General features: G+C 67.3%; 1 protein-coding gene across 4 annotated transcripts; it reads right to left on the bottom strand.

Annotated features, from left to right (window-relative positions):
• CDC42EP4 (CDC42 effector protein 4) lies at positions 1–9,716 on the bottom strand. 4 transcript variants are annotated; one of them, XM_050981528.1, is made up of 3 exons: positions 8,452–9,368; positions 7,850–8,326; positions 1–1,889 (listed from the first exon to the last, which is right to left on the bottom strand). In XM_050981528.1, exon 3 carries the CDS (start codon positions 1,782–1,784, stop codon positions 843–845), a length of 942 nt encoding a protein of 313 aa, XP_050837485.1. In that variant the 5' UTR covers positions 1,785–1,889; positions 7,850–8,326; positions 8,452–9,368; the 3' UTR covers positions 1–842. The 4 variants fall into 4 exon arrangements, with proteins under 4 accessions (XP_050837485.1, XP_018774409.1, XP_009092554.1 ...); XM_018918864.3 differs by lacking the exons at positions 7,850–8,326; positions 8,452–9,368 and adding an exon at positions 9,414–9,716; XM_009094306.4 differs by lacking the exon at positions 7,850–8,326.
• Between the last annotated feature and the right edge of the window lie 1,009 nt (positions 9,717–10,725).

Here is a 10,725-nt window from a genome sequence, read left to right as displayed (position 1 = left end):
GTCACTACCATTTCCTTTTATTCCTTACATTTGTACATACACGGTATAAAAGCTCCTGTTCCAGCCGCCTGCTCCCACCACTGCCCGGCCCCACCAGGATTCCGGTGCCTTCCAGGAGCTCCTCCCACCAGGGACAGACCCACACTTCCATCAGCATCCCTGGAGCTGGCTGGGAACACCCCTGTGACCCCCAGGCTGGTTGGAGAGTCGAACATTTGGGATGGAACCAACCATCCATCCATCCATCCATCCATCCATCCATCCATCCATCCATCCATCCATCCATCCGAGGGACGGGGAGCGAGCACCTGCCACGGCACTGGGAGGCTCTTGGTCTGCAGAATGTCCCCAAGAAACCCAGGAAGCTGGAGCTGCCCATAGTCCCAGGCCACCTCTGAGCTCCAGAGCCAAGTTCTTCCTCATGGGAAATCTTCCCTCAGTTAAAACCAAAAGAGAGTAGAGAAAGGTAAGTACAAATCAGAAAACAGTAAAAACTGTACGGTGGAAAATATATATATATTACTAAAAGGGCTAAAACTCCAAAGGCTCGTCTTGTTGGATCCTAAATCGCTTTGCACGGGCAGGGGCGCAGGAGAAAGGAGCTAACATCCAAAGTCCAACAGCAAGAACCGAAATCGAGTCTGCTTCCCCCTCCCAGGAAGTGCTGGAGCTGTGTGGGGCTGTCAGGAACGGCCCCGGCCCCGGGAGCAGAGCGCTGTCCTGCCGCAGCACACAGAGGGAACGGGGCAGGAGTCGAGTCCTCCCCAGTGCCACCTCTTGGGGTGTTCAGCCCTGCGTCCAAGCAAGCTCAGTGAGAACCAGACCCCGGGCTCGGCCCTCCTTTATACCCGGATCTCGTCGTCATCTTCGTCGGCGAACGAGAACTCCTTGTCGGGGCGTTTCAGGGCCCCTCCCCGCTGGCTCGGTGGCCTGGGGACAGGGCTGCGCTCCTCGGGCCCCGAGGGGCAGCTGGACACCGGGCTGCTGTCCCTGGGGCTGCGGCCACCGGCGCCACGGGCCGGGCTCTGGCTCGGCGGGGCCGCCAGCGGGGAGCCAGGCGGGGCAGGCTCCCCTTCCTCCTCCTCCTCCTCCTCCTCGCGGCTCTCCTCCGCCTCGGGATCTTCGTCCTGCTCCCACTGATCCTTATCCATGATGCTCAGCACGTCCCCGAGCATGGAGGGCCCCAGGTCGATGTGGAAGGACATGATGGACTCGGCGTGCTTCAAGCCCGCGCCGCCCTTGGCCACCACCACGGGCAGGTCCGTGATGTCCCCGAAGTCGCGCTCGTCCAGGCCGGGGCTCAGCGGCCCCGCGGCCGCCCCGTTGGGGCGCTGCTGCTCTTCGGGGCTCCCCTCCTCGGGCAGCTTCTTCACGGGACTGGAGGAGAGGCTTTTGGGCAGCTGCCCCGCGCTCCTGTCCACGTCCTTCTCGTTGAGCTGGGGCAGGGACACGGCGTTCTTGACGAAGAGCGCCGAGTCGCGCAGCGAGCCCAGCATGTCCCGCCGGTCCCCGCGCGTCACCGACTGCGAGCGCTTGCTGCTGCGGAAGCGGCGGGACAGCAGGCCGGGCTTGGAGGCTCCCGGCTCCTCTCCCGCCTCCGGCACCGGCTCCCCGGCCTTGCTGGTGAGGAAGGACGTGTCCCCGAAGGCGTCCCCGGCGCGCCCCACGTGCATGGTGTGGCGGAAGTCCCCCAGGGGCGCGCTGATCATCTCGGCCGTCAGGTCGGCCCGCGAGCGGCGCTTGGAGTGCGCCGAGTTGGACACGAGCTGCTTGAGGATGGGCATGGTGGCACCCAGGGGAGGCCGTGCCACGCCGGGTCCCGCGTCCGGTGCTCGCAGATGGGGCTGCGCAGCCGGGATGTCACCGGCGGTGTCACCGATGGGTCACTCCTAGGGGAGAGGAGGGAGGGACATGGTCAGGCTTCGAGGATGTGGGTGGGGCACCGGATTTCATGCCAGCAAGCTGCAAAATGGGACCCTGTGCCCGCCAGCTGCTTGGCTGTCCCGGGAATTGGCTCCATGCAGGGCATCATTCCACACGGGACACATCCTCCGACCCCTCTGAGCTCTCCACACCCCCAGACCCATCCCCGGAGCAGAGAGACCTTCAGGAGAAAGACTTGGGCATGGAAATCCCTCGGGATGATCCCTGACTGTGCCCCCATGAATGGGCACCACGGGCACCCTCTGCCCCTCTCTGTGCAGCCCCAGCCCTCCCGAGCGGGGCACGGCAGCTCCAGCCTCTGCGAGCAGCATGCTGAGAAGATGCCTGGGATTTTTTTTTTTCTAATTGGAAGAAAGCGGGGAGGAGCAGACGCCAGGAGGAATTGGAAACAGACGGCAGGAAGTGTGTGAGGAGGGCGTAGAGCCCCCGGGAGGCACCGCCAGCCGAGCAGGGGGACGGGGGCACCAGGATGGGGACCCCTTCATTCTCGGCAGGACGGGGACATGGGGACACTGCTTTGCTGCCGCCCAAAACCCTCCGTGCTGCCCCTCGGAGCTGAGTCCATGTGTGACCATCCCCACCCTCCCCAGCCGTCTCGTGGTCACCGCTGTGACTCAGAGGTGACAGAAATGACGAGGGCTCTGCCCGACCGCAATGGCAACGGGCACCTTACTCCTTCCCTCGGCCACCTCGGGGCCACCAGCCCCGACCCGTCCAACCCAGCGCCCCTAGCCACGCAGGAGGGGACAAGGACAGCGACCGTGTGGCCGCATCCCGTGGCGCCAGGCGGCCCCAGGTGGTCCCGGGAGAGGCTGCCGGCGAGGAAGGGCTCGTGGCCGCCCTCTTCCTCCCGCCGGGCACTGCCGGCAACACCGCGCCCCGTGACACGCACGGGGAAGGGACGGACGTGTGGCCTTGCAGCGAGCCGTGGGACGGGGGCCACGTCCCCGCCGGTGCCCGCCCGGCCCCAGGGCACAGCTGGCAGCGAGCCCGGCCCCACAGCCCACGGGCAGCCATGGCCCCAGCACAGCCCGGTCCTGCCCGGCTGGACACCACCACCGGGAGCCACAGCACCCACCCACAGCTACCAGCATGACCAGGGGACACCTCCACTCCCCTTCCCTCCCCAGAGCCACGCTGTGACACCCCGCTGTCCCCCAGAGGACCAGCAGAAGCGCAGGCAGGCTGTGGCCGGGCAGGACGGACTCTGGCCCCACGCTGGAGCAAAGTCCTTTGCCCAACCCTGCCGTGCCTGGCTCCCGGATGGGCCCGGCCAGGGCAGGAGCACCCCGTGGCATGGCACCGGTGGCACATGGCCACAGTCCCTGTCCAGCCCTGCCCAGCACCCCACCAGCCCAGGGAGGCACAGGCTGAGCCCCCAGGGGGATGATGGCACATGAGGGACCAGCTGGAGAGCCCCCAGTTCACCCCCAGCAGCAGGGAGAGGCCATCCAGCAGCCACACCTCCTTCCCTGCACCTCAAACCAGGAGCCAGGGGAATTCCTTCCCCCGAGCCCATCACTGCAGAGAGGAGCAGCTCGCTGGGCCCCGCTGCCTCTCTGGGATCTCCCGCACGCGTGTGCATGGCACGAACGCTTTCCCCTTCCAAGGTCTCCTTCCAGGCCAGCATTCCTGCAGCCTCTGCTTTTCCATAAAACAAACACTCCCGGCGAGCTCCCCAGCTGGGCCAGGCAACCGTGCTGCTGATTTAGGCCATCTGGGGACTGTCCCTCCCTTGTATTTAGATTTCGGGGCCAAGTTCAGCATTTGTGAGATACTTTGCAAAGGGGCCACCGGGAGGTTGGAGCAGTCCCAGCTGGGCCAGCAGTGCTCCATCACCCTCACAGCCTCCCCAGCAGCAGCACCCCCTCCCCTAAACACTCCAGCCCACAGAGCCTCCTCACAGCAGCCAAAATCTCCCCCCATCCCTCGATGTTTCGCTCCCAGCTCGCCCCGAGAGGCGATGGCAGCACAGATGGACAGTGCTGCCCACACAGCCCGGCCCGGGGAGCTGGACACAGAGCCCTTTTCTCCTCCTGTCGCTCGGGGAGAGCAGATCCTGTGACATTCCCGCTGCCACTGGTGCTTTCACAAAGGAAACCAGGCCAGGGAGGCATCGCTGCCTTTCCAGCCACCTACCAGGGGAAGCTGCTGGTAACCCGAGAGACTTCGCAGGCACCTGGCAGCGCTGCCCAGAGCAGAGCCAAGCCCCAGCAGGGCTTTGGGGCGAGGGGAGGGGACAGGACCTGCACACACGGGTGGAGGACAAGAGGGATAACTGGTACTGACAGCGCTGTGCTGCCTCCCACCTGCCCTCTGAGCCCTGTGGGATCACAGGCTCTGAGGAGTGAGAACCTGAGGCGCCCAGGGACACAATTGTCCCTGGAAATGAATGTCTGCTTGTAGGACAGTGCAGAACTGGGACAGCCCTGGCCAGGCCCACGTGCCCTGATGGTGCAGGCTTCCCACGAGACCCCCCCCCCGTCCATCCTCTCCATCTCATCCTGCTCAGCATCAGTCACCCGTGGGGACCAGAGTGGAAGTGGCTCAGAGAAGGAGGGCAGTGAGTGAGTGCACACAGGAGAAAGGCCAAGTCCAGTGACATTCCCATGCATCCTGCCCCAGCTCTTCCCGCTCACAGCCTGGGAAAGCCAAGCTGGGAAAGCCTCCTGGCCGGCCCAGCCGGCTCCAAACGAGCTCCCCGGCTTCCCCATGCAGAGCCCCCCAGGCAGCACCCTGAGATCAGAGGGTGCTCTCCCTGCCCTGCCCTGCTGGGGCAGGGGCTGTGCTGGACCGGTCGGGTCCCCCACACTGCCCAGGGCCAGGGAGAACCCACACCCGGGCCAGGGAGGCCACCCCGCCTGCTCAGCCTCGCTCTGGGGTGCGCTGCCCCTCAGGGATCCTTTGATCCTTTGATGTTGGAGCCTGGCAGACGGCAGCCGGAGACAGGGCACGGATCACACCCCGGCCCAGGAGGGGACCCAGCCGCTGTCACACCCTCGGTTCGGCTCCCCAGCGAGTCTTCCCAGGGCCCGGGGGCAGGCGGTGCTGTCAGTGCGGGCAGCCCCGGCGCCCGGTGACCGCCCCCACCCCGGCGCGGTGACAGGTCTGGTCCTGTCCCTGGCACCGGGACGCCGCTGCAGCGCAACCCTGGGATGCACCGAGCGGCCTCTGGAAGTGGAAAAGGCACTGGCAGCGAGCTCTAGAGCCGGGGATGGAGAGATGGCACCCGGGGAGGGAGGAGAAGCTTGGCTCCCACCGGCGCTCTCGGCACACGGATCAGCACCAGGCTGGGAACTCGCCGCCGGTGCCAAAAGCAGAGAAGCGCTCCCGGAGGGGACTGCCAAGAGCCAGGAGGTAGCCAGAGTTCAGCAAGGAACCGCTGGCAGGACACGCCAGAACACGCACAGGGCCATAAATCCTCCAGCTCCGGGGCCACGAACCAGCCCGCGGCTCTGCAGGGCCAGGAGGGGACTTTTCCGGGGGGAAAGGTTATCTCCTCGCTGGCCTGGCTCTGTCTCTGTGCAACAGGGTCTGGCTGGGCTGCCACAGGACACCGGGGCTGAACAGACCTCCCGACCTGCGCCGGGCTCCGGATTCCTGCGGTTTCGCTGGGGTGGACGGGAAGTTAGCAGGCAGACTTCCCACGGCGCGGCCCCGGCTCCCTACCTGCCGGGGGCCCGGAGCCCGGCCCGGCCGGCTCGGGGGTCCCTGGGCGGCCGTTTGTGCTCAGGACAAAACGCAGCGAACAAAGGCAGCGAGCGGCACGGTCAGCACAACGCCGGCGGCAGCGGGGCTGGCGCGGGGGGCCGGGGAGGGAGCCCCGCGGCCGCTCAGCCCGAGCACGGAGCCGGGGGTCGGGCCAGGCTCGCTCTGCACCCCCAAACACGCTGAGCCTCCTCGGTGCTAAAGCTCAGCTGGAGTCGCTCCACGGTTTCCGAGGGAGCTGCGTCCAAAACAGATTTGTTTACTGCGTGCCCGGCTGGGGAACAAGCCCTGGGCTGGCTGCAGAGATCGCACGCTGTGACTCAGTTTCCCAACAGAGCCCATTAACGATCCCTTCAGAACAGCTCTCCTGCTCTATAGATCCCAACTCCCTTTGGAACAGCTTCCTGATCCATAGATTCGGCGCTTGGAAACATCTATACTGCGCGCTGCCGCTGCTGCCAAACCGGGGTCAAACCGGGGCGGCGTGGGACGAGTCCAGCGCCCCGCGAGCGCTCGCTGCCCACGGCCCCGCGGTTCTGCGGGCACCGGAGCGGGTCTGGGAGCCAGCCCCGTGCCCAGCGCCGGCAGAGCCAGGCACTGCCTCTCTCCGGGCACCCTTGGCAGCGGTGTGTGCCGCCCAGGGACGGGCGGCAGGGCGGAGGGCAGGCTGCGGTCAGCCGGGACCCCTGTCCGGGGCCACCGGGGAATGAGCGGGACGGGGATTTCGGGCGGCTCTGACTCAGCACCCGCCGGCGCCCAGCCCCGGCCAGCCCCGGGTGCCGCTGGACCCGCTCCAGCCGCCGAGGATCCACCTTCCCGACACGGGCTTCGGGCAGCCACCGCCCCGGCCGCGACCACCGCCAGCCCCGGCCGCCGCCACCCCCGCGCGGGGCTCGGCGGAGCGAACGGGAGCCGATCTCCGGTGGGGCGGGGTGCGGCGAGCCGGGCCGGTGCCCCGCGCTGGGCAAACAGCGCTCCGCATCCTGTTAACCCCTTCGCCCTCCCGCGCCGCGCACCGGCCCCACGGCGCGGCGGGGAATGAGGCGGGGGGTCCCGGCCGCCCCTCTGCCCGGTACCGGAGCGCGGCAGCGCCGGGGACCCCGCCCGCCCGCCGGACAATAGCTGAGCTGAGCGCGGCGGGATCCCGCCACGCCGGGACGAGCCGGGCCGGGCCAGGCCGGACCTGGCCAAGCGGGGCCGAGTCTCGCCGGGCCGCCGCGACCCCCGGAGCCCCCGGTGTCCCCCCCCCCCCGTACCTGCTCGCCCGGGCCCCGCCGCCACCGCCGCCGGTCCATGGCCGAGCCGCGCCGGAACGGAGCGCCCCCCCACCCCCGGCGATGACATCATCGCCCCGCCCGGACCAATGGCACAGCGCTACGTCACGGGGCGGTCCCACGCCCTCCATTCAAACCCTGAGTGGGGCGGGGGGGGGGCGGAACCCTGGGCCCCGCCCGGAGCGTCCCGGGGGTGGGGGGACAGGGACAGGGACAGGGACAGGGACACGGACACGGACACGAGAGGGGTCAGGAGTGGGGGCTCGGCACCCACGGGGATGGAGAGGCCGGGGGCTCACAGGTCCCTTCCTGCCGCGAGTCACGAGTGGGATCCCAGAGGCAGAGCGCGGAGCTGGCTGCAGCCCTGGCAGAGCGGCGGGGTTGAGGTGCTGGCGGGTGACCGACTCTAATTAATTACGGGGAATTAAGAACCGCGCTGAGATACCAGGAGGAGGCGGCTCCAGCCGCACGGCAGCAGCGATGTCCCCGTTCCACTCGTGACACCCACGAGGCTGCACCCACATCCCTCCACTGCTCCATCTCCCTGTCCCCAGCCAGTCCCAGGGCTCGATCCCTTTTGGGAGGGCCCTGGGGTCCCTCCAGGCCGTGAGTGGGCGGTGGCCGGGACACGATGGCGGGAGGTCGGTGGTCACCCCAGGCGCCCAGCGTGGGCGCTGGTGCGGGGCTCCGCGGGAGGGGCTCCACGGCCCCCGGGATGGGCTCCACGGCCACCGGGATGGGCTCCACAGCCACCGCGGCCCCCCCCGGCACTGGCGGTGAATCCCGAGATCATCCCAGCCCCACTGACAGGGAGAGTGCTGCGCTGCACAGCCGCTGCTCGCTCGCTCGCTCCCTCTCTCGAGGGGATTAAGACCAGACCTTTGTGGGAGAAAAGGGGCGGGAGAGCCCAGATTATCCCGAACCTGCCTAATGCAGCGTTTCTTGGCTATTCCGGGGAGTCTGGCTTCTCCGCGGAGGGAGGGGGTGGCAAGTGGGGTGCTGGGATGCTCTGGCCACGCCACTCGTGGGGTCTCGGGTGCTGGGACACGACTCTGTGGGGTCCGGAGGTTTCTCGTGTCACCGGTGCAAGGAGCGAGCTCCGGTCCTCGATCCCGTTGTGACAGCGCTGTGTGGGCAGCAGCGGGCACTGGGACGGCTCAGCTGGGGCTGACACTTCCTCCGTCGGAAGGAAGCGGTGTCACCACGGAGCTGGGCAGCGAGGCACTGCGGAGAAGCTGGGGTTGGCACCCAGGGCACAGCCTCTGCCCCCAGCCCCGGTGCCCGGCACCACCCTGCTCACTCCTGTGTCTCCATCCTGGGCTGCGCTGCTTCCTCCAGTGCCGTTTTCATAGCTCGTTTCATCGGCAAATTTTATTTTCCTTGCTCTCCGTACAGAGAAGCTGAGGCCAGAGGCAAAGGAGGCTGTTGAGGAGGGGCCACCTCCGGATGCAGCAGCGGGTTTTCGGTAGGTGAGGAAGAGGAGGATGGTTTGCCCCAGCCCCCAGCCTCGTCTGGACCCTCTCACCTGAGACAAAGTGGGTGCTGGAAGGCTGCTGGGAGCCGGTGCAGCGCTGCTCGCCTCACCTGACGCTGTCACGGGAGCGTGGAGATGGCTGAGACAGCGCAGTCGGCAGGGATTAACATCACCCGGCTGGTGGGAGCCGCCGGGAAGGCTCCCGCGGGCTGGCCTGGCTCCGGCTGGGAAGAGCAGGCACTCACTCAACTTGAAAAACTGCCTGGGAGAGACGGGCCCCCTCCCCTCGGGTGCCGGCGGAGCCCCGGGGAGGGAACCCGGGCTGCTGGGCGGCTCTGGAGCACGGATCGCTCCCACCCTTCCCCAGCCACCGCCGGCTCCTTTGCTGCCTCTTAGCAGCTTTTGAAAGCAGAGAAGAGAAAAGAAAAGGCTTGAAAAGCGCTTTGAAAAGCAGGGCAGGGAGAAGCGGCCGGGTTCCCGGCAACCCCATCCCCTCCTCCTGCTGCCAGCGCCTGCCAGCTTTGTCTGCCGGCGCTGCCGAGCCAGCGGGGAGCTACCCCCGAGCTGGGGGATCACTGTCCGGACACCCCAGGGTGCCAGAACAAAGCACTGCCCCCACACCTCCCCCAGATCCCCCCAGACCCTGGGCCCAGCGCTGCCTGCTGCCAGAACCGTCCCAGTAACCCCGCAGACACCCCCCAGAGCCAGGGGGGTCAGCCCTTCCCCACAGCGTTCAGGGCTGAACAGGAACCCGGAGAGTCCTGGCAGGATGCCCTGCCCCTCCCTGCTGGCACCTTGGCCAGGTGGGCACCGTGGGCAGCAGGTTCTCCGTGCAGCCTCTCCCCTTTCCCAGCTGGAACCTCTCCCGGCTGGCAGTGCCAGGGAATGGGGATGGTTCATCCTAGGAATCCATCACCTGGCTGGGCTGCAGCCTCTCCCAGGGCAGCTTTTTCCAGCCTGGAACTCGATGATATTTACAGCCCCTTCCAGCCCAAACCTTTCCATGATCCCACCTGGAGTGTGGCTCCTGCAGCGCCCATGGAAAGCCCTGCCCTGGCACGGGGAACCCTCCAGAGGGGTGCCCCGGACACAGGACAGGACAGGGGGCACAGACCTGGCTCCATCCTCTCCTCTGCTCGCCTCTCCTGCCAGCCTGGCACGGAGCAGTGCCCGGGGCACCGGGGCTCTGAGGATGCGCCGAGTCCCGTCTGGCCCCCGGTGTGGCAGGAGGGGCTGTCCCTGTCCCCAAGGCAAGGGAAAGGTGGGGACATGACACACTTGGCTCTGTCCCAGCAGCCGGCAGGGAACCGGAGATATCAGGAGGCAAGGGAGAGCCCAGGCTGCGGGGCTGCTCTTACAATAAATAAATTAAAACAAATCACAGATTTCAGCCCGGCTTTATCGCTCACAACCCTGATTTGGGCACATCAGCATCTCCTCATCACACCTGCAGAAGGGAACAGCGCCTGCTCCAGCGCTGCCCCGTCCATCTGGGGCAGCCTCACATCCCCTGTGCCCCCCTTGGCTCTGCCCTGCTCGGCCCTCGGGAAAGCCACAAGGCAGGAGCGGCGCTCGGAGAAACGTCAGGGCCGGTTTGGGCCGCGGAGAGTGATCGGCGCTGACAGCTCAGCTCAGCTCAGCTCAGCTCAGCTCAGCCTGCCCGGCTGCGGCACGGAGCGCCCGGGGGGGAACGGGAGCACCGGGAATGGGAACGGGAATGGGAAAGGGAACGGGCGGCCCTGCCCTGCCTGGAGCCGCCAGGATGGTGGGGAGGGAATTTGGGCAAGAGCTGGTTGGAAGTGGAGGTGGGAGAGAGGTGGCCGGGCTCCATGCCTTCCCCTGTGAGCCTGGCTGGTTCCACTTCCTCTGTTCCATGGGGAAACTGAGGCAGCACAGCTGAGCAGGAGCTCTCACCAGTGCTGCTGGCACCCAGCCCACACCTGCCATGCCCATCCTCTGCCATGGTGGGAGGTGGGATCTCCCCCCTTTCTCGGGCACTGCATCCCTCAGCCGTGGGAAGCCGCGGGCTCAGAGGGCTCCTCCCACCCTCGCCACCATCGCCACCTGGCACCCCCTGGCACCCGGGCACAGCTACAGCGTCACCTTGGGGCAGGCGCCAGCCCCGAACCTGCCGCAGGTGTGGCTGCACCCTCGGGCACCTCCTGGCAGCCAGGGACCAGCTGGGTCAGGGTGGGTGAGCCGGGCCTGGGCTGGGTTTGTCCTGGTGCTGGGGAGCAGAGACAGATCCCTCACAGGTGGGATCCAGGCCTGCATCCCCCTGTCCCGGGATGGAGATGGGCAGGGGGAGCTCGGTGCTCACTGAGG

The sequence above is a fragment of the Serinus canaria genome, chromosome 18 (genome assembly GCF_022539315.1).
Source record: "Serinus canaria isolate serCan28SL12 chromosome 18, serCan2020, whole genome shotgun sequence".
NCBI lineage: Eukaryota > Metazoa > Chordata > Aves > Passeriformes > Fringillidae > Serinus > Serinus canaria.
This window is presented reverse-complemented; position numbering and strand designations above follow the sequence as displayed.

What these genes read in the sequence shown, in the direction of transcription:
- CDC42EP4 (XM_018918864.3), bottom strand. Translation starts at nt 1,784, where the DNA reads ATGCCCATCCTCAAGCAGCTCGTGTCCAACTCGGCGCACTCCAAGCGC.